The 24669-nt window shown below is 34.9% G+C and overlaps 1 protein-coding gene across 3 annotated transcripts in view; it reads right to left on the bottom strand.

Moving 5' to 3' along the window:
• Window positions 1-24669, bottom strand: part of LOC131942749 (innexin unc-9) — a 113222-nt gene that overhangs the window by 28942 nt on the left and 59611 nt on the right. Inside the window, exon 1 of one of the 3 annotated variants that reach the window (XM_059302669.1) lies at window positions 7156-7389. The exons of the other annotated variants lie outside the window; for them this stretch is intronic. Coding sequence (XP_059158652.1) covers window positions 7156-7169 — 14 coding nt within the window. The 5' untranslated portion in view covers window positions 7170-7389. Of the gene's footprint in view, window positions 1-7155; window positions 7390-24669 lie in introns of those variants that run through there. 3 annotated transcript variants of the gene reach the window in all.

Raw genomic sequence — 24669 nt, 5'->3', positions numbered from 1 at the left:
CCCACGTATTGATCAGTTCCAATGCAATCATACCCGAAATATCGATCTTCCAATCGTTCACTCCGTTTAATCAATCCTCGCCCACGTCCAACTTAACATTCGATAACGATTGGCCCTCGGCAGACGAACAGTCATCAAAACGTGAAAAAAACATGGCCATGCATAGCTGATAAGCTTTTAGCATAAAAATCTTTTTACGGACTTGATAAAGCTACCGTTATGTTTTTTATATTTTTATAAAATACATTTTTACAGTGAAAGACTAGCGCCTGTGTGGGATTTAATTGAACTAATGTAGAGAATTATTTTTTATTATTTTGGCTCTGGGAAGCGGACTGGGGTTTTGCAATGACGATCAATACATTATCGACGTGAACGACATCCAGAAATACAGCGGACGTCTGGTAAAACCTATGGATTTTAGCGAGAGCTGTTATATGATATATGCCATAGGGATGGAAGAAAATGATGAATAAATTAGCATTTTGTACTTAATTGGTTATAACGCGTCTCATTGAATTATAATACCAATTAATTTTTTTTTAAACGTGTTTGTTTATTAAATAGCTACAATGCTAAAGATTCATTTCGCTGTAATACAGAGCTCATATGTCCGTGTGATGTTGTTATGTGTCCATCATTAGCTCACACAAATGTCGAATGATGTCCCTCATCTGGTTAAAAAAAAGATCCCAAACGATTGAGGCGTTACTTGTCTGACTGTCCTCTAGCCCAGGGTATTGTTTTGACCATGTTTTAATTATTAAAAATGTATCAATGGGAATTAGTTAAACGTGAAAGGAGGACATTTAAATGTCCATATGTTCTGCTCTAATGTACCCAGAAAATTATAAATAAACTAAGATTGGCACGCTTACTAAAAGTGCTAAACTCACATCAGAAAAAAAAATGTTCGCAAGATAAAGTTAGAAACTGTAGAAGTAGTAACTTTGTAGAATTAGTAACATTGCAGTCTTTGTAGAATAAGTAAATTTGTAGGATTGTTACATTTTTACAATTATTAAAGTTGTAGAATTATTATACTTTTAGAATTATTAAATTTCTAGAATTATTAAATTTCTAGAATTATTAAATTTGTAGAATTAGTAATTTTGTAGATTTGTAACGTCCAAATCCTGCCCTTACTAGTACAAAAGTCTCAAGGACCTCCGAGAGTCAAGAATCCTTGAGTGAGTAGCTCGACAGTCTCCTTAAACTCACAACCAAGGGCGACCCGTCTTATCAGGCTACGCTGTTGATACATCTACTTAATGGGGTGTGACTGATCTCTCTCGGGCTGGTCTAAGTAAATAGTGCGTGGACGTGAGGAAATGACGCGTGGATTGGGGGGAAATGACTCGATTTAAATAGTCCTATTTGGTCTAGTACATCAAGTCATTAAAAATAATTGTATTTATATTTTTATCTTAGCTTGGTACAATAATCAACATATTATATATATATATATATATATATATATATATATATATATATATATATATATATATATATATATATCTAATATATAAAGCTCAGTTCTGTATGTTTTGCATATGTTTGTCGTTGACAGTTCTATGGATTTAAGTGTTAGATTTTTTATCGTGCTCAGAGTCTAAATGTACGAGTCAAAAATTTACCATTGAAAGTCTTTAAAAACAATTTTCATTCTATTTACTTAGAAGAATAATTTTCAATTATGAACGCGACATAAAATTTTTAAAAAGTGTATCGACGTTTATAAAATTTCTAAAATTGTGTCGGAAATGTATTGACTGCACAGTTACTTCCCTTTAATAAAAAAAATTCTTAAGAAGAAAGAATTTACATTTTATTACTTTGTTTTTGGTGTTAAGAAAAAAAAATAATTACATAATTAGCGGGGATTGATTAAGTGCAATGTCGTTAGGTATTTTTTAACACTGCCTTTTATTTATTCTATACACTGAACATACTGTTCAATATTTTTTTTTTTAAATCAATAACATTTAATAAGCCAGGTCCTACAAATCCTATATGTTTATTTCTTTCCATTTACGGATAAGCTTGGAGTATTATCATTTTTGTTCACTAAATTGAAACAGGCGCGTCCGCCGGCGCCCTTGCACGGTTCGATTTGGCACCCTGGGCTATCATGTGAGCGCTATGCTGCATAGTTTTGTTTTTAACAGTGCGATAGACTATGGGTAAGAAAGGTTACTATAGACTTTAAGTGAATCAAATCCGGGCGTCCTCCGGCACCCCGACAGGGTGCTATTTGGCGCCCCGGGCCTTCCGGTGTACGCTATGGTATATACGTTCGCGTGAGTTCAAAAGACTATGAATAAGTTATGTACTATAGTCGTTTACTAAGTTCAATCAGGCGGTGACGTCATGGTGCATCCTCTGGCGCCCAGACAGGGTGCTATTTGGGGTCCCTGGCCTCCCGTGTTCGGTTTCGCGCCTACGTTCATTAAAGTGAGTGCAAAAGACTATAAATAAGTTGGGGTACTATAGTCGTTTATTAAGCTGAAACAGGCGATTCCGCCCCGGGCTAGACTCTGAGCACTGTGCGTTTATGTTCGCGTTAGTGTTTTCTTTGTGTTTAGGTTGGGTTTGCGTTAGTGGTTGCGTTTTGATTTGGTTCGTTTTTGTTCTTTCTTTTTTCGTTTTCGTTTGTGTTTTATCTTCTTTGCGTTTGTGTTTGTATTTGTGTTTGTGGTTGGTTTTGCGTTTGTATTTGGTTTGTTTTCGTTTGTTTTTTCGTTTGTGTTTTTTTCTTTGGGTTTGTGGTTGGTTTTGCATTTGGATTTGGTTTGTTTTCGTTTGCTTTTTCGTTTGTTTTTTTTCTTTGTGTTTGTATTGGTGTTTGTGGTTGTGGTTGGGTTAGTTGTTAGGTTTTTGTTTTCGTTTGTATTTGTAATTGTGTTAGCTTTATGTTTGCGTTTTGTTGTTTTGGTTTGGGTTTGGGTGTGCAATGCCGGGTTTATGATGATTACTAAACACACAGGTAATGGTCTTTAACAGAAAGGTTTTTCACAGAAGCCAGAGTAGGGCCTGGCCGGGACGGCTAGTATATATATATATATATATATATATATATATATATATATATATATATATATATATATATATATATATAGGCATTTATATACATATATATAGGTGAATATAAATAAATAAATAACTATATATATATATATATATATATATATATATATATATATATATATATATATATATATATATACACACTACCTATGTATCAATATACTTTTTCTTTGCATAGAGATCCATATAATATATAGAGTTAATGCTGCCACTAGGCCCTGATGGCAATTTAACAAGCTAAAAAGAACAGAAAAACAACCCATCTCCTCTACGGCTCAAAAAAAAATATATTTTAACATTGATTTTTACATCCAGCGCGAATTAGTGGTTTGTCTACACGAAATTCGATATCTGTCAAACATTTTCTCTAATTTTCTCTCTCTCTCTCTCTGTCTCTCTCTCTCTGACCCCCCCCCCCCCCGGCATTCTTTTCCATGCTCTCTACGCCTACTGATCAAGATAAAAAAAAAAATTACAGATCGAAGACAAACAGCATTTGCTGGACACCCAGGCAAATTAGCATTGGAAGAACACAATGTGTCTATAAATAGAATACATTTCGCATCCGGCGGTTCTTCAGGTCCGCCATTTTGTTTAATTTTAAAAATACGGATTGTGTTGTTGTTTTTTTTTTAAATAAAGAGAACTAATAGGGAATCGATTATTATGATTTCCATGTTGTTTTTCTTAGTGTCTAGGCAAGCCTAGTTTGTTCGACAAAATGAATGCCATATATTGCTATGATTAGGCTTGACAAATTATTTCCAACACACACACCCATAGACGGACACAAACACACACACACACACACACACAAATACACACACACACACACTAACATAACCTCATACACATACATGTAACGTCATAGAGTCAGAAACTAAAATAAAATTTAAAAAAAAACATAGACACTAGGTAGATAACAAAGCTAATTAGACTTATGGCCTTCTAGAGATACAGAGTAAAGCCACATCTATATATTGTTACTGTTTGTACGATAGACTAAAAAAAAAACTAAATATTTTAGAAAAATGATAGAAACAAAAGATCCATTTCTTAGTATATTCTGAAAAAGTATAAACTGTTTTTTATTAGATAGATTGTGAAACAAAAAATAAACTGCAAGTTTTATAAAGTCATATATAGATATAATACAATCATTAATAGCGTTGTCTAATAAACGGAAATAATAAACTGCAAGTTTTATATCATCACTTATAGAAATAATTATTAATAGTGAAGTCTATTAAACTGAAACTATAAACTGAAAGAAAAATAACATACTCGAAAAAATGTGAATGGTAGAGTCAGATAGAGAGAGATAGAGAAAGGCATAAATATGTAGTCAGATATACAAGATGGCGCCTAAGAAAACGCGAGATCCACAGATTAAATGGAGTGATCGAACTTGCGAGGGAAGGGAGAGAAATCAATATGCTTTGCTTTCCTGATGGGTCGGAATAAGGGATTGACAGCGTTCGTTCTTCCTTCGTGGTAACAGGATTTTTCAATGGGTGAGGGGGGGGGGGGGGGGTGGTGTGGTGAGACAGTGGGAGGGTAAGGTCCTCCTAAGTATAGTTGGATTCTATGGTGCCTTCAAGTTGTGTGGAGGGGAGGTGAGGTTGGATTTTTTTTCCCCGCGTCACTCTTTGACACACAGGAAAAGCTTGACTAGAGAAATAGGAAGATTTGAAGAATTTTTCTTTTAGAAAAAAATATTTTCAAACAGTTTTTTTTCCTGTTAAATCCAGTGTATTTCTGGCTTTGGCTATGGTTGACAGTTAAAAGCCCATGGGCGGGCTGGGGAAGTAGGGGTGGGGAGAGGGAGGGGGGATACAGAACGTGCTGACAGCTATGGACTAGACTACACGGATTAAATATACAAGCTCCAGGGCAACGGTACAAAAGAACGACACTGCTACATGGGCTGTTTGACTGGTGACGCAGGTTCGCAGAAAAAAATGAATGGCTCTACTGAGAATAAGATTAAAAATAAATCGTTATTCACATTAACGATTTTATTATAGGGAATGGCCTTTTTAAACCAGTGCACTAGCCTTATGGATCTACGAATCCATTTTTTTCCCTGAAATATATTATAGATCTAATTTATAAACTTACTATTTTAAAACAAATAAGTGTTATACAAATCTCATGATCTTAAAAAAATAATTACTTATAGACTTTGGTAACAGAATAATTTCTAATGCTTTGTATTTTGAATAAAATACAATTTCTACAAAATATAAATGAGTTTCAATAATGTATTATCAAGCTTGGAAAACTAGTGCATACTTATGTTAACTAACACACATTTATTCTATAACGGTGAACAGAACCAGTAGTCTGTGTAAACAAATTAGTTTTGTTTCAAAGTCTAAATTTACCTCCCTTTAAACAGTCAACACATTTTATTTCCCTTGATTTAAAAAAAAATGCTGCTGAAAAATTAAAACATTAATCTTCGTGTGGGGGCTTTTATTGATTATGTTTTCAATGTATTTTGTATTGTCTTGGGCTTCAAGCCTCTGTTCAATGTAATCTTCAATGTTTTGTTGTTGAGATTACTATGTGAGGACCGGCTTTGGTTGTTGACTGAAGAAGACTTTGAAAATTAAAGACTTTGTTTCGTCATCTATGAGTTTTACGTTTAATATTTTTTTTTTGCGATGAAAACATGAAATGGAATTTTTAAAGATTGTTTTTTGTGGTAATTTCGTGAACTGATTATCGAAACTGTTGTTGATGTTTGAATAAAATATTTATTTTATATTTTAAAAAGGGTCGATTTGACTTTCAGGATTTTAAACTTGAAATAGCGCATAAACATGGCATTTCTTTTATGTCAAGATAGTATGTATTTGTATTTCAAATTTAATCAAAAACATTTAATAATTTGGTATAAACTAAGAAATGAGCATTTTGAACGAATGGCTAGTAAAGGGTGTGTTCAAATCCAACTAAGCCAGTCATCAAATTCAGGTAAGCTGAGCAATAAGGCTGGTAAGTAGGTCACCAACCAGTTCAACGGATCAATAAAACCTAAAAAAAATACACTTAGCGACATCCATACATACACTAATTTATAGCTATCCAATGCAACATTCGTAACGCACCGATCAGCGCTTATCTTCAAATACACAGATATACAAGCTCTTCGGGAAGTAAGTGAATAGACAACATGATACATTCGTTTAGTTGCGCTGTGCTTCAATGTTTTAATATGTATTTCAGCTTCAAATAGAATAAAAATACACGCATATGTAATAGCATTTCGCCAAGGGAATATTCAGCAAATGACGTAAATTTCCCTAAAAATCGATAGTTTATATGGGTTCATGAAATATTGAAAAAAAAAATCCTCATTTTGTTTATTTCTGTGTTTTCAAGTAAACCTAAATGTTAGAAATTACTTTGAAAATTTTTGTTGATAAGCTAAACTAAAGTTGATAGTAAGATAGGATTATGTGAAGTTCCAACTAAAGCAATATACATATTGAAGGCAGGAATATGAAGAGAAGGTTTAGCAGACCTTTAAAAGATTGTTCAGAAAATAATTCATAGCAGGGAGAGAAGTTGTGAGATTCGTATATTATATTGTGCTGAATATTTCTAACCTGAGGTATTGATTTATAATGTAGCCCTATAATTGCAGTTGGCTGTTATTGATTATTAATTTAGTATAATTATTCAATTATATTTCTGGGTATAGCATCCTACTTAACGAGCCAAGCATTGCGACTCATTATGCTTTATTAAATTCTATCATTCCACGATAGTAAAACTAGATATACATTTTATTATATTGATACAAAACGTTAAGGTATAAAAAATAAAATATTGTCAATTATTTGTTTCAAAAGCTTTCTTGATAAGTAAAGTATGAAATAAAGCAACTTTTTTTAAACAAACATATAAAATTTAGAATGATTACATGAAAATACTGACTTCGAGATTTCGTTTAAAAAAAAAAAATTTCACAGATTGTAAACGTAAAAGGGACAACACAGTGTATATGCGTGTGTGTATGTGCGTGTGTGTATGTGTGTTTGCGCGCGTGGTACTCACATTGACCAATGCATTCCTAGGAAGTAGACCGTTAAGTATCCACTCCGATGGCCGGGGGTCGAGTCCTGTTTGTTTGACAGTTACTTCCATTTGGTATTCACTGCGGTTCGGAGATATCCATAACTAAATTTAAACATACTAGGGCGAGAGTTGGGAAGTCCCATTGCTTAAACTAACCTTCACGTTTGTAAATTCATTATCATTAAACTGAAAAATGGTATAGTTTGATTTGTTCATTATTTCTGCTTTTTAAACAAATTGTATACAAGTTGATTAAAACTGTATCTTAAACAATTAAATTTAAACACCCAAAATGTATTAAACATTGTATTGAAATGTACACTGTATATTCTAGTTTATTGATTAATTTTAATTTATTTATATGCACATTTGAGTGTTAAATAAAGTAAAATTATGAATTGATTTTTTTTTTTACAAAAGTAACTGTTGAAAAATGTAGCCGTATTTTTTAAAACTACGAAACGTTACGTTGCTACACTATTTATAAAAGAAAACACACCGTACTTTACATAATGGAATCTCAAATTCTAAACACAAAATTTCCAAATGAAATATACTTGTCGCCACATTTTTGTCACATGTTCACGTTTTGAACACGAGCCAAGCCACCAACTTCCTTCCTAGACACGCAGCCATGTTGAATTCATCCAAAATGGCCGCCAATGGATGATAAAACTACGTCTGACTTGTAGAAAAACACAGAATAGTCCTCAGAGAGACGCTTGACGCTACTCTATTCCCTGGCACTCTAAATATTCAAGCTGCATTTCGCCTGCACCAGTCGAATGGAGGCGAATTCGCACGCGCGAAAGATTAAGATGGGAGAGGGAGAAAAAAAAATCGTTAAAGGGCGGAGGGAGGGTGGAGAGACATTGGAACAATAATTTTCTTGTGTTCGCGTCGTGGGCTCGGGCGGACAAACACCGCTCACCCACGGGCTTCTTGGACACGGCGACAGTGATAAAAGAGCCGGTGCCGGCTGGCAGGGGAGGTGGGGATGCCGGTCGATCGGTAACGTGCGGCTGTTGGGTTGTTGTTTTTTGTTTTTTTTTAACCGGCAGGTTGTGGTTGTCACGTGATGTAAAAGAAGATATTTATCTACACGGCTGTTAAGAGAGGCGCCGATCTCTGCTTTGTTTAACGCTGTAAAGACACATAAATTACACGGCTAGACACGTCTTAGCTAACCAATAAACTATTCATTTACACATCTTTTGTAAAGCGACTCTTTTTATTGTCGGGACACCGTAAAGACACACCAATTACACGGCTAGACACGTCTTAACCAACCAATAAACTATTCATTTACACATCTTTTGTAAAGCGACTCTTTTTATTGTCTGGACACCGTAAAGACACACCAATTACACGGCTAGACACGTCTTAACCAACCAATAAACTATTCTTTTACACAGCTTTTGTAAAGCACCTCTTTCCATTGGTTTGACACAGTAAAGACATACACATTACGTGCATTGAAACCTCGTAACACACCGATAAAATTCTCATTTACACAACTTTTGTAAAGCGTCTGTTTTTAATCGTCACGACACTGTAAAAAACACAGATTACACGTGTAGATAACCACTCAACACACCACATACAATGTTCAAATACAAAACCTTTTTGAGGCGCATCTTTCAACCTCTTCCTACAGTAATAACACCTTAAACATATAAACACTGAAATGTTATGTGCATTGGCGTGCAGTTTACTGAAAGCTGTCTTGTCCTTGTTTGACTACTTAAAAGATGTACACATATTTGGTTCGCTGAAGTTTTAAACGCCAAAGTGCAGAGTATATCTGCTTCTAAAACACACTAATAATGTTCGTATACGACAAATTTTTTTGTTAAGATATACATGTCCCTTCCTTTCAACAACGGTATATTTATGTCTAAAGTAGCTTTATGGGGCTTTTTGTAGTTGTTATAAATACATTACTTCTTTGATCATATTCAACGTAGAAGTTACGTGATTTAACAAAAAGTCTTTTACAACCTTAAACTTAACAGACATGTACTCATACGCCATGTTTCTTTTCCTTAAGGCAAATATTTTAAAATTACTCCCAAAATTTAGCTTCTAATTAAGAAATATGTTAGTAAATATATTAAAAAATATAAATTATGAAGTTGTAAAACTTCACATAAAGTTTACAAAATTATGTTTTATTACATGTTCATTGTAGGAGTATATAAATGTTTTTTTCAAGCACATTATTCATATACTAAGCTATATCTATGCTCTGTTATAATCAACGAAAATGACGTTCATCAAACAAACACATTGTTTACAGTAGCATTAACGCTATACGGAAAATACAAGGCCTTACAGTATAACCCTATAGAGACGCGACCTGTTTTAGATGGAGGCTTACATAAGAGCATTACAGGGAAATCCTCTGTTTATGTGTTGTTGTCTGTGTCGCAATGGCAACAACAGTAATCTAACATTGTGCCTTATGGGTTAACTCAACGTCACCGAGATAGAAAGAACCCGTAATGAACGTGATTCTACATAAAGACTTGCGGTAGAGGATTGGGTTTAAAAAAAACATAAGTTCCATTCAGAAGCCTAGTGTCTGACTTACTCTTTTTTTTCCTCTTGATCTATTTTTAGACGCACGAGACGTTGAGCCAGTCAAATTACGCTAGGGATGTGACGTGGCTTTCGGCTTTAAAGATGGCGCCCGGTGGATACCAGTGGGGGGACAAGAAAGCAGACGACACAATGGGAGATAATAGACGGACTTTCTGACTTGTTATTCTTTCCCTTACTCGGCTTTTTACGGTGTATCCGAAAGTTTTAAGGGAAGAGTAAAAAAAAATTCGTTAAGACCATAGGGAACGATTTAAGCCAATTGTAACAGAAAAAAAAAACTGGGTGAAAAACAAATATGCAAAACTGGTGTTTAGAAGACATTAGAGGCGGACGCCTCTTGGGTTTTTAGGGGTGAAAAAAAAATAAACTGCACTTTGAATTTTACAAACATTTACATCAACACACACGTGAGCTGTTTTGAGTTAAAGAAAACAAAGAGAACAAAGAGAACATAGAGGACAAAGAGAACATATATGTTTCAAAAAGTCACTCATAACTGTGATAGTAAAATATTTAATGTTTCTGTAAAAAAAATTATTAAATTATATCTTTAATGATTTTAATGATAATGAACATATTAAAAAATAATGTATTCTTTTATATATTGTTTGTTTATAGAGCGGAAGGGAGGGGGTACATAGCAATGTTATAAAACACGACTTTGACTTAAAAAATTCTCACTTGAACCAACATATTTTCGATTTATTAATGGTAGGATTATTTAGCAAGTCACTCTAACGATTAGAGATAAGTCTTGTCAAATTTTTGTTTCTAGGAGTAGTCGTAAAAGTTTATTTTCAACATAGTATTTTGGTTCTCGTACAGGGGTCGGTGTGGTCGAGTCGGTAAATCGCATGGTTGCTAAACCAAAAAGTCTCGAGTTCGAACCCTCGGAGAGACAACTCCTAAATACTATTCAATATGGTCTACATCAAACTATAAAGTACGTCTTTCTTCTTCTTGTTCTTAAAGATTTCTAGCAAAACATCTAAGTTTTCCTGATGATATGTTTTGCACCATATAGCCCGTTAACTCTGAACTTACTCTTTTTTTTTTAATTCCTGGATTTGCTTCCACAGCAAAAACAGTCTGCAGGGCAGAGGCTGTTTCATTTGGGAGTTCTCTATCCTAGATGGGTTGCTGTCTCCAGCTAACGAATCTTGAAATGTGCGCTTTTTTTGTGCGTGTGTGTGTGGGGGGAAGGGGGGTGTCCGAACTCGGTACTTCTAAAGTTAAGAATTATACGCTCTGTCTCCTGACTACGCCGTTCTTGCCTATTCAATTTACTTTGATGAAAATTTAACACCTTCACCAGTTAGTAAAATTGGTATTCCCATCTAAAAAGCTAGAGGACGCTAGAGTACGCTGCTACGTGATGAAAACTATAGACATTACGAAATACTACGTAAACAATTTCCATCTTCAATTAAAAGCGTAATTTCGGCTCACCGAAGAACACCCTAAACTTCAGCCAATTTTCTTGTCTGTTCAACGAAGGCATAAAAAACAGTAGCCTCCCCTTAGTTTGTCCTATTATCTCCCCCTGAATTATTTCACACTTCGAACATCGCCGGCACGTCCGCCATGTTTGATTATCAATTTTTTTTGTGTGTATTTTTTTTCCTTCGGCGACCCACGGAAATTGACGAAGGATGGCGAAACACACGTAGGCGTGAAACGTTGTGTTGTAGTCCTTTCTGTCTCTCCATACATTTATAATTCACCTAACAAAGGCCTAGAGAGTTCTCTCTTCATTTGCTGATGTACACAGATTGTCTAAATTCTCACGCAGAGGCGTAGCGACCCCTCCCGGCGCCCGGGGCGAACTTTCAGTTTGGCGCCCCCCATATATAAATATATCTATATATATATATATATATATATATATATATATATATATATATATATATATATATATATATATATATATATGCGTGTGTGTTTGTGTGTGCGAAAATCTGGAAAAAAATTAACAATTACGCTGATTGTCCTTCCCTAAAACTTCACTGGACGCCAATCAAATTCCCCTTAAGATGCCGAAACGAATAAAAAGTAGGAAAATCATAAGAGCTTAAATCAGTGGGCTCCATCGAACCCGAGAGGTTCGGTAATTCAGTCTCAGGGCTTCCGCGGAGGTCAAGACAGACACCCGACTCATAGGATTCACGATCGGATTTTGTTATTGTGGACGATACAACTATTAATAAGGAGGGTTCGGTGATTTCGCATATGAAACTGGTGGGGTTCGGTGTATTTTGTAGAAGGTGCAAGCCTTATTTGGTCTACTTTTTGTCGTGTCTTTAGAACAATTTCGATAATAGTAGGCCAATATTGCAATTTTGAATTATCAGTTATGTTGAACAAAGTAATAATCAGTAGAATATACTAATTTTCTTCTCTCTTAAAATTTTGGCAAAGAGTGTCGCTTCACATCCACCCGCTCCGACAGTCTGCTATTTTACTGATCGGATAGCGATACAAGAATCCGTTATATTTATTTTTCTTTAATGCAGTGATCCAGGCAAGATGTAATGCAATCAAGTAAAAGTATCTGATCTCTCACGATCAAGTTTTGAGAGAATCGTAAGAATCGTACAAAGAACTAGTCGCGTTGTTACTTAGCAAAACTGGGTAGTGAAATCGTACATTAAGTGTTAATACAATTGATTTCTTTTCTAAATGTTAAAAGAGTCATTTAGTAACTCTTTTTTATGTTACACAATCGTAAAATACGCTTTAGTTCAATTGGTTTCTTTTCTGAGTGATATCGGTTATTTATTCCTTAATCCGGTGTGAATTTTTCCGATTTTAGTCTTCGAAAAAGCGCCCCCCCCCCTCCCCATCTGGGAAATCTGGAAAGCAGTTTTTCCGGTCACTGTTTCTTAAAGATAAAGTTTTACAGTTACACAATCAAGGTAGAAATTAGTTAAATCAGTATGCAAAGGCTCTCAGCAGTTACATTTCTTTACTTTGACTGTTTATAACTCAAAACTGCAGCTTGAAATGAGCTTTTAATTTTTTTTTCTACCCCTTTTGGCGCCCCCCTAGGGTCGGCGCCCGGGGCGGCCGCCCTCCCCGCCCTCCCCTAGCTACGCCTCTGTTCTCACGAAAACAGAAACATGTTTTTATCATGCCTTTTATATTAATTAATTTCGCCATGTTTTAACGTAATTACAAATAATAAATTAATGTTATTATAAAAATGATTGGTATTTTTTGCTAATGTATGAAATGAGTTTGCATACACTCAAATCGCAGATGGGAGAGATTAGGAATAGCGTCAAGCTTGTCGTATTGATTAAGTTAGATTAGACCAATTGTGTAAGGTTAGGGTTATATAACGAGTTAATATCAAAACATTTAAGAAATGAATAAGTAATATAAATGTGTTGCTACATAGTTGAGGGGCGTCTTGAGAGTTTTATCATTTAAGGACTATGTTAGCCGAATATGTGTGTTGCAATACTATATTTTGTAATTTTAAAATTAATTACACAATAACATAACATACGGTACTGGTATATAAAACACCATATCTTACAATGCATAGACTCAATGACAAAATTATCTGCAAGGTTAGTTTTCTAAATTTTTAAATTAAATTTAGAGGTTTTTTTTTTTTGTATATAATGTTAACACACACACACACACACACACACACACACACACACACATATATATATATATATATATATATATATATATATATATATATATATATATATATATATATATATATATATATATATATAATTGGCTCAATTTTCAAATATGTAAATAGTTTACTATTTTATTAGGAAATCTATTTTCTCAAAATCGAACCACCTAAAGGGAAGTAACCATCTCTGACCCAACTTCACTGGAAGCTACCCAGGACTAGACCGGGCTAAAGAAGACGGCAGTAATAAAAAAACAAGGCCAACCCTACGCTCGTGACCTGTCTCAATCGACTGGAGACTGGGGAACAAACAATATTTAGGTACCAGGTCGGGGGGGGGGGGGGGAGGAGGGGGGAGTGAGAGAAAAAACAACAACATCACGCTGGGGGAAATGTCAGGCCAAGTTCTTCAACACACTCCTGGACCGCGCGACTCCTAAAGTCACTTAACGACCGGGCTAACGAGTGGTTTAGCTGGCTGAGAAATCTGAGTGCTCTGTCAAATAAGTGGGGTGCTGGGACTCTGGAATATTGGCATCGAGAGAAACCTACTGTGTCCTTGTCTTGTGTAGGTCAAGTTAAATCTACTCTATCTCACTGCCTTGCTGAATACAGGTTGAAACCGTACTACCCTTGTCTTGTTTAGTTTAGGTCAAAACTGCTCTATCTTACTGATTTGTTGACTACAGATTAAAGCAACTCTATCCCATTGCCTAGTTGAATACAGGTTGAAACAATTCTACCCTTGTCCTGTTTAGTTTAGGTCAAAACTGCTCTATCACAATGCCTTGTTAAAACTGCTCAAACTGTTCTACCTTACTGTCATGTTGATTACTGGTTAAAACTTCGCTTTCTGCTTTCTTTAGTACAGTTACAGAAACTGTTGTTTATTTCAAGCAAACAAACTCCTGTGCTACCAGTCAGTTTTAAAAGGTATGTAACAATTAACTTGATAAACCACGTATTTAGTTAACATTCATCCATTGATACAACCTAGCATGTGTTAAAATCATGATGTAATCACATTTTAAAACAGTGCGTATAAGCATTCAATAGTTGTTTTGTTTTTACTGTTGATAAATATTCGAACAAATCAAAACATGATCAAAACAAAACATGCGAACAACAGATGTCATGTAAATAAACAAATTATTCTTCGTGTGCCATATTTGTATCGATATTTATGTTTTACTTTATACATTACGAAAAAAAAATCTTTACGATAGAGTAAAACCTGAATAGAAAATTTAACAACCACTTATAAAATTAAACAGGCATTCTCTCTAATAAGCTTTTTAGCTTTTCAACCAAAATAATTGACTAAATATAAAACAGTGATAAAAAAACTTAAAGAAAAAACTGCTCTCTTGTGCGTTAATTTCAAACCCCGGCCCCCGAAGCACTCTTGAAGCCCACTCCTAATTTATTCCAACCGTGGCTCCCCCGCCCTGTGTCGCACGTGCCAGTACTAATGTTTTGCCCGGGGGGTGAGAGGCTCCCGATAAGGAATATATAATTTTTTTTATTGATTTTAGATTTACAGCTTTGGGTTCCCAAAGGGGGTAGTGGCATCGAGAGCATGCTGCTAGCCATCTTTAGGTATCTGGTACAGTACTTTACCCCCCACCCCACCCACCACCCCTGTTCTTTACACTACACCCCCCCCCCCCTCTACCGCTTAACACCTCTGTGTTTAGCTACTCAGACTTTTGTAACAGTCTAATGTATTATTATTTTCCTTTTTCTCATTAGATTGTACCACTAAAAGTTGTATTAAAGATTTGCCGATGTGAAGACTAATCAATTCCATTGTAATATTATTAAAAGAGAACAAATAAACTCGTCATTTTGCTCATAAGCAATACATAACAGTTTTAAAAATAATATTAGTTGTATTTAGGTAGATTATGCTTATAGTGCATAATAGAGAAGTTACAGTGAAATACAAGAAATAACCTAAAACGGACTAAAAGTAATTCTTTTGAAATTTAAAATGATGGAGAGAAAATGTATTTAAAAAATGCTTTAGCTCTCGTTAGGTTAAGGGTTAGGGTTAGCATGAAACACAAGAAAGAAAATAAAACGTACTTGAAGTTATTTTTTTATAAACTAAAATCGTGTACAGTAAAATTAAAAAATAAATATTAAAAAATTAAACGCTGACTGTCGTATGTACTGATAATTGTGTTTATACATATATGCTTATTCATTGTATATGGTTGGTAAAAGGATAAGGTATTAGTGTGATTTAAGTCCATGCTAAATGTTTGGTTCCTGATACAACTGATGCGCTGGGATGTGAGCTTTTTTTTGGTTGGACTCTCATTATCGCCATTGTTCTGCCATGGTTCAAATACACTCATCATTAATTCATATCTTAACAACCCTCATACCTTACCCATGGCCCAACTACCCTCATACTTGACCCATGGCCATACTACCTTCATATTCAACCCGTGGGTCAACTACCAAACTCCCTCTAGTCATACAACACCGTAGCCTTGACCCCTTACTTCCAAAAAGACGCCTCCATCCAACGCATTTCCTTTCAACTGTATTCGACCATACGTTTTCTAAGCACACAAACAAACATACGCGCGCAAATAAAAAAAAACAACATCAAATAAAATCCTATCGAAGCTTGCCAGGAAATGTCTTGTGTAAACCTCGCCATTCATTCGGGGCAGAAATAAGAAGAGCCATAGCTCGGATCAACGCAACTGGTTACGCCGGTTGCCATGACAACGTGGGGTGACAATAGGCACCGGGCGTCTGTGGCTTGCTTAGAGCCGCGCTATTACTGTAAGCCCTTCGTTCGTCTACGTGGCAACGCTGTTACGGTAAGCCTTGGGTTTAATATGTGGATTTAAACGTTTACTCTAGGGCATGGGTTAAATTGCGGATCTCAACATTTACTGTAAAGTCATGCGTTAATGTTGTTACGGTAAGCCTTGGGTTAAGATGTGTATCTCAACATTTACTTAAGCCATAGGTTAATTTGCGGATCTCAACGTTTACTGTAGGCCATAGGTTAAATTGTGGATGTCAACATTTACTGTAGAGTCCTGCGTTAATGATGTAACGGTAAGCCTTGGGTTAAGATGTGGATCTCAACATTTATTGTTATCTTTGGGTTATTCTGCGGATATCAACATTTACTGTAAGCCTTAGACTAATCAGTGGATCTAATGTATTACTCTCTTTTGAAGGTTAAATTGTGTATCCAACAAATTACCGTAACCTTTGGGCTTATTAATTCCGAAATTTGGTTACCTTTTTAAAAAAAAGTCTGTTGACTAAAAATAAGTCAGTTATAAATAAAGCATGCATAAGTTTGCATGACACGAAAGGTATGATTTGTATTCAGTGGGTCACTTAATTTTTTATCAAAAAAAAAAACCAAATTAAAAAAATATTAAGTATTTTTATGTGAAGACAAACTTCCTTCTGCTTGAAATAACATGTATTATGAACACATATTTTCCACGGACATTTTTCTACATGTCTTTTTATTCGCTCCATCACAGACATTTCCGATTAACGAATTTCTTTTTTTTTAATTATATCTATTTTTTTTTAAATATATTTAGCTGAGATGTTATTTTTTTTTCGTTTGATTTTGGGACCGGCAGGAAGCAATGGGATAATTGAGTATTAATTAATCTGTATTGTGACTATGCCGTGTGTTGGGTTGGTTTTCCTTGGTTTTTATAGATAAGGCTCATGCAACTAACGAAACCTATTTGTTAATAAGACTCGCATAGTCTCGTAAAAGAATTTAGCCATCCATGAAGCAAACAAACTACATTGAGTTGATCTATCTAAAGCACAAACACATTGATTCGACTGTTTCTGAAAACCTATACAAGTCTTGCAGTGTTTTTTCCAGAGTTCACTTGTTTCTGTGACCTAGGCAAATGAAGGGATTTTCCCTGAGTCCACCCAACTCTGATGGGTATCTAACTAATGTTAGAGAGAGTAAAGGCGGCTGAGCATAGTGCTGACCACACTATCTCTTCATATGCCGAGGTCACAGAAACAAGTGAGCTCTACTTCACTTGTCTATAGACCGTCAGGAAGGAAAGGGAACTTTACGAGAAATGCATACAGTCGGGGAATATTTGTGATTATCACTGAAACGATTTTGTCAGTCTCTGACCTGTTGTCAGAGGCGTAGCGACCCTTCCCGATTTGCACCCCACCCCCTCAAACTTTCGATTTGCACCCCCCCTCAACATTTCGATTTGCGCCCCCCTTCCTCAAACTTTGATTTGCACCCCACCCTCAGCCTTTCAATATATTTTTCCAGCCCATTTTGGAACACATGTCCCCCCCCCCCCCCCCCCGCACCCCCTCGCTACGCCTCTGCCTGTTGTTACATAAGGGACGAACTAAAAGATGGGAAGAAAATACGTGTGTGGTTGCTATACATCGAGAAGTTTAGATCGCATTGGTTAAATTTTAACCGGTTAACATGGATGTAATGACTTAATTTAATTAGCCTCATCGAGAAAATTAAAATGTAATCATCGATCAAATTTTGTTTTTTTCATTCCAAAAATAGCACAGCATGTAAAAATTTGATCGTTAAACTTGTATGATTGTTTTTTTATTTTTTTCTTCAGAAAATCGAATGGTTTTTTTAATGAATGATAACAGGAGGTTATGTTCACATGAAGCAGAGTTGCCTCGTGTTATACTGGACGGACGCTACTTCATGTAGGGAAGTGAAGAAATTATGACATATGATATGTAGACGTGATATGTAGACGTGAGACGTGTTGTCGCATCGAAGAGATATATCTTCCTGAGATATTTTATTCTAGAAGATATTTTATTCTCCTAGAAGAGTGGCTGTCCACAGCTAACGAGTATATATAGGCTATATACAACATTATATCTGTATATATATATATATATATATATATATATATATATATATAATGCTGTATATAGCCATTTATATATCTCATATTATATATAAGTTTATATATATATATATATATATATATATATGTATATATATTTATATAATATGATGAGATATATAAATGGTTTCATCTTATATAATTGATTAAAACAGTGACGTCCCTTCACCGGAAGTCAATGTGGATGAGATATTGTTAATAAATAAACGAGTTACACCTACAGACCGGAAACCGTATTGATTTAGTGTCAGCGCTATTGCCCACACAAGCTTACAGCTGACGAGTCGCATTTTCTTCCCTCTGCTGGGGGTCATTTGAAGAATTACACGACTCAACTGTTTCTTTCAAAGCCATTTTTTTTTCAAAATTTGATGTACATTTTAATAATTTGTTTCTAAAAGTGTATATATGTCTGTTTTCATTTCGTAATTTAATGTTAAAACAAGCCATTCGTCCGGTTTATTGGACTTCAATGGTTTTCACGAAAGTTAGTCGTATACTATAGTTGTAGTACTACGTATTATACTATAAGTGGGTATCTTACGAATAATATATATAGTAGGATTATATAAGTAAAGTTCCCTTTTCAAACCTGACGGTCTATAGAGCAAGTGAAATAGAGTTCACTTGTTTCTGTCATCTAGGCATATGCAGAGATAGTGTGGTCAGCACTATGCCCAGCCGCCTTTACTTACCCTAACGTGAGTTAGGTACCTATCAGAGTTGGGTGGACTCAGGGACGGTCTACTGACTTGTTGTTAATTAACAACATTCAAGCTTTACTTATTTCCGACTAACAAATTATACGACCAGCGCTATGTTCAGTTTGAAATATATTTTTACATTTATTATCCTAATCTTCTTGAAAGCACTGTTATAAATTTGGCTATACATTAACTAATGTACTGCTCCAGAAAAATAATAATGTAATATTATTTATGTTTTCCTAATTAACTAAGTAAATAATCGAATGCGATATAACACGAAGATCACCTAGGAAAATGTTTACTTTTTGTATGTTAACGCACTCTTAAATTTCCGTTGGCGATTTTCGATTCGCAACCCAATGCAAGTGAATAAATGTTTCAGTTCATGAATAAAAAATGGAACAGTAACTCCCGTCTACACAAAGTTCAGTATTGACCATGACAACTAGTGAGTTGTCTCCCTCTAAACACACCCGATATCTTGAGATGCCCAGCCGAACGATTCTGAAAGGCCGATGATCAAAAATGCAAATTGAACCGTTTTAAGCTCGCCGGTTTTTTCATCATCCGTCCTTCCATCGATCGAGGCGGAAATCTAATTGTCTTCCCTCGAGAATTGTGGGTAAAATTTAGAAGGGCGAACATTTGAAAAGACAGTGTACGCATGCGTGAAGTTATTTATAGGTGTAGTTGGAAATTGAGATGTTATTTGTTTATAGCATTGCATACTTAATAATTTAAATGTAAAGTAGGCTTATACATTGAAACCGTTAAATGCACATATATTTATATAAATATTCGATGTGTATGTATGTATGTTTATTTATGTTTCAATATATATAGTCATAACTGTCTATATTTTATATTAATATCTTCAGATGTAAATATTTACATCAGCCTAATTCGTAATAATATAAATGCATATAGGTATTAACATACAAGAATTCTATGCATATATATATATATATATATATATATATATATATATATATATATATATATATATTAAGAGAGATGGAGAGAGAGAGAGAGAGAAAGAGAGAGAGAGAAAGAGACAGAGGGGTGTGTTATTTAGCGTTTTCCTTCAAAACAAACACATTTTGTTTTCTTATTATTTATTCGAAAAACTATTTTTACCGCCGGCCACTATATTCATCCCTTACACAAGTTACAGTTCCTGTTCTCTATGGCGAGCCCCCCGATAAGCTGAACGTCATCCCAGGTCTAACCCCCCGGGATTATGGTATCATAACTGGTAGGGTAGTTCACGCTGCCCGGCCCCGCGACCGTTGTCGGAGAACACGACTCTGGGATTATTCCAGAGTTTGTTGGTGCCGTCTCTCGTCTGATAGTTTACGCTAGACCAACTTTTGTCACCTACATACAAGGACTGCAACATGATATGACACAGAGGCGGACACACACACACACACACAAACACACACCCAGACACATACACACATAGACACACACACACACACACACACATATATATATATATATATATATATATATATATATATATATATATATATATATATATATATATACATATTATATGTATTTATAGAAATAGAGAGGGGTGGGTGAAGAAATAGCCTTTATATTTTATATTTCTAGTATTTTAATCATAACCTTGTGGAGACTTTTAATTCATTATTCGGAAATATATTACTATCTACAAATGCTAAATGATGGGTATATGGGGTACATCATGCAATTTTAAAGTTAAATTATAAGAAAGCTCTAGAAGACATACATATGGTCTCCTTTTTAACTGTAAAAAGATATATTTAACCATGACAACTCTTTATATTTCACCAACTGTCTTTTTAAAGATTTAATATTTGATCGCAGATCCTGAATATACTTTGCGAACAATCTCTTTAAAACTGTGCGTATAAAGATTGCGAAGATTTATGTATTTTGAACCGTGACATGTTTGTTTGCCGCTTTTAAAGCACTATTTGGATTGAATAGCAAGATATGAATTGCTGCCCTTACAGCCGGTCTGTTTCTCTGTGGCACACGAAAATTCTGCTCACGATATTTACTCAAACCAGCTCTACAGCTTTGGCATATTTGCAAGCTATTGCGCAATTTAAATCAATATTTATATTTTTAAAATTTCTTTTCGCGTTTGGTTAATGTTTAGCGAAATACAGGCAACGGATTTCTCAACAATCAAAAATGTGCGTTCATTGTTCTTTCTCAATACTCTGATTAGGATTTGAAAATTAATTCATAAAAAACTTTCCAATAACAAGCTTTTATATAATCATGCACAAAATGGAGAATATAAATGATTTTCTTTATTGTATAAGCATGCGCTACTATTTAAATAACTTAAATGAAAAGTGTGGTTCTTTCCTTAATTTAAGTAAAGGTTTTCAATACATAACATATTGACACACGGTGGTCATGTAGACTATTTAGTTCTGCAAAACGTGTGTAATGCTTATAATCACGGAGGTGACACACACACAACCATTCTAAACAACCCGTCACAAGTTACAGCTGAGCTTGCTCACGAAGGCTCCTACTGCTTAAGGAGATCTACGTGGTAGAATTTTTTAAAAAGCCCAACAAATCTCATTTTTCTCTTGAAGCTAAGTAATTAGCTATGTAATTAGCTGCATAATTGAAGTTTCTGTTGTTAGGGGCACGCTAGCGTTTTAATTGAGTGTATGTATGTATCTATGTGATCGAATGCTGGTATGTGTGTTTGTAAGTGTGTAGGTGTTTGAGTGTTTTGTATGTGTGTGTGTGTGTGTGAGTGTGAGTAAGTGTCAGAACATCTTCCTTCCATTTCCTAATAGGGTGATGCATAAAGAAATCGATAGATCGATAAAGTAGATAAAAACCATACAGGTGAACCTATAATAATGTATGATGCATGGAACAGCTAATCGTTTGTTTAAAGGTTATGAATCTAGCGAGCTTAGTAGTAGTAGCTAGAATAAACATGCCCTTTTTATAAAACATGCACATCTGTTAAACGTAGCTGTTATAAAGAAATATTATGCAAATAAGTCAAGTATTCTTATAGACCACAAGTGATAAATTGTCATTCGTCAACTCTTATTATATCCCTCAAAGCATCTACTATTGTAAAGTCAACTCTTGTTAAACGTCATAAGTCACTTGTTGTTATAACTTATAACTCAACTTTTTTTTTCAATTTCCAAAAACGACATGTATCGTTGTAAGTCATAAGTCACCTGTTGTTATACTTCATAAGTCAAGCACAGTCTGCTAAATCTAGTTTAACACTTTCTGTCTACTAGTTACTTGAGATTTCCGTCATTTCGTCATCAATATGAAAAGTTAACCCACAGACCTTTAACATTAAAAAAAACACCCCACACAACTTAGTATAGTCTAGTAAGTTTTAATAAAGACCTTTAATATGTAATTCTAGTTGTAGACGCCAGTAAACTATACGAAAATCAATATACATATGAAGACAACGAGTTTATTTCACTTTTTATAAAAGTATGACATTGTGTTAGTTTATCAAAAATACCACGCATTGCGAAACGTTGAATATTAGCAAGCACACGTTGCCATGGCAACCGTAAATCTACGATACGCTTAGCCGGGTTATTACGGTTATACGTGCATGCAATTTTCAACGCGAAAACATAACTCGTGCAGCTGAACGATCCAAAACGAGGCAACAACAAGAAAATAAACCATTGCGTCTATTTGTGGATTACTGCTCTTCAAATTACTAGCGGGTGGGGGTGAGGGATGGTGTGAACAGATATAATAACACTGTCTATGGTAGGAGGCAGATGGGGAGGGGTGGGGGTGGATGTGTAAAGGGGGGGGGGTAGTGGTGGAGCATCCCAGTTTTGATCCAGGTCAGGAAAATCGAATGGGGTTCTGGAGTGGGTCCACTTGTGACCCGCCAACTTTGGGAGTAAATAGAACTCCAGGGTGGGGGGGGGGGGGGGGGGAGTAGGTGAGTGGAGGTTCAAGACGGGTGACCGCATGAAAGACTGAATTTTTTTGGTACTTTTACGCAAGTTTGGTTCTATTTTTAGTGTTTGAGTGACAGGTTGTTGGATTATTTGCATGTTTGTGCTTGTAGTCAGATATCCACGATTAGTAAATAGGCCTATGCACTACACATACTAAGATCATTATCGTGTTTTACATTTTATGACTAGGCCACAAGGAGTAGTCGTAGAAAGCTGAGATATCATTGTAGCCTACAAAAAAAAAAAAAAAAAAAAAAAAAAAAAAAAAACCGTTTCTAGCTATCGAAATGTCTTGCTCGTAACTATATTTAGATTCCCCGAGACTTGTCTGTGTAGATTGGTCCTAAGTCCCTGAAACTTACATCACTGTTATATATATCACCTGACCCATTTAGCATGTTGGCATATAGCAATATCTTACAGTACTCACAGTACTCAACGTAGATGTTTATAAAAAGCGAAAAAAAAAGATGCATATAACAAAACAAATTTGTATCATCAGTCATAGCTCCTATTGGTTTCAATCTTACCACTCCAACATATTAACACAGAGTAATACCATACAGTTCTCACTTCTTCTTCTTCGTTCTTAATTCTAAAGTAGGATGGTAGGACTATTTGTTCCAATACAATTACGTATTAAGTGTAAACTTGTTATGCGCCATATTAGCCGTTGACTCCAATTTCAAATTGCTTCCATAACCTTTGTCCAACTAAAAACAAACAACAAAACAGCAGTTGTTTGTTTTTGTATACGAGTTACTTTCCCAAGCTATCGAGCTTCATCTGCCAAGGGGTTCGAACTCAGAACATTTCGGTTTAGCTTTGCCATTAGTTTTACCGACCCGACCACGCCGAACTTATAGTACCTACCAAAGCTGCATTCTTTAAAAAAGCATATATATATATATATATATATATATATATATATATATATATATATATATATATATATATATATATAGATATATATATATATATATATATATATATATATATATATATATTGTTTAAACTGTCACTAACCCAACCTGTCTAGATAAATCTTGCCTGCAACATAAAACCAATACCGAGTGCCACCGAACTCACCTTTTCAAATCTCTCTCCGACCAGTGCCTTATTTATCACAAACTCGCATCTAAACCCACCCTTCAACATTTATCCTCAGACCTCTCCCAACAGCAAAAAAACTCACTTAGACCAGAAACGACCTTGATTATTTTATAAATTCAATCCTTAATATTTTTCGAACAGATAATTACATAATTTTTATCAATACCGTCGAATAATTCCTGCTGACATGTTATATTTTCAGACATTTCCTCAATACAATATTTTTGTTTCCTCGTAATAATTTTTTTCCTAGTTGAACAAAAACCGAGTCCAACTTTAAAGTACAGATAACTACCAAGTGAGGACAGAGGGGGATGCAAAAATCCATAGAGCAGACTTCAATATGTCCCCCCCCCCTCACAACCCCTCTTTCCCTTCCACTCGAGTCATGACAGTTTTGGTATGTTTATTAGTGCAGTATATATAATTGAGGGATATATATATATATATATATATATATATATATATATATATATATATATATATATATATATATA

This window comes from Physella acuta, unplaced genomic scaffold (genome assembly GCF_028476545.2).
Source record: "Physella acuta isolate Inbredline_101_S28 unplaced genomic scaffold, ASM2847654v3 ptg000424l, whole genome shotgun sequence".
NCBI classification, from domain to species: domain Eukaryota; kingdom Metazoa; phylum Mollusca; class Gastropoda; family Physidae; genus Physella; species Physella acuta.
Note: the sequence above shows the minus strand (reverse complement) of the source record. Positions and strands in the feature narration are given on the sequence as shown.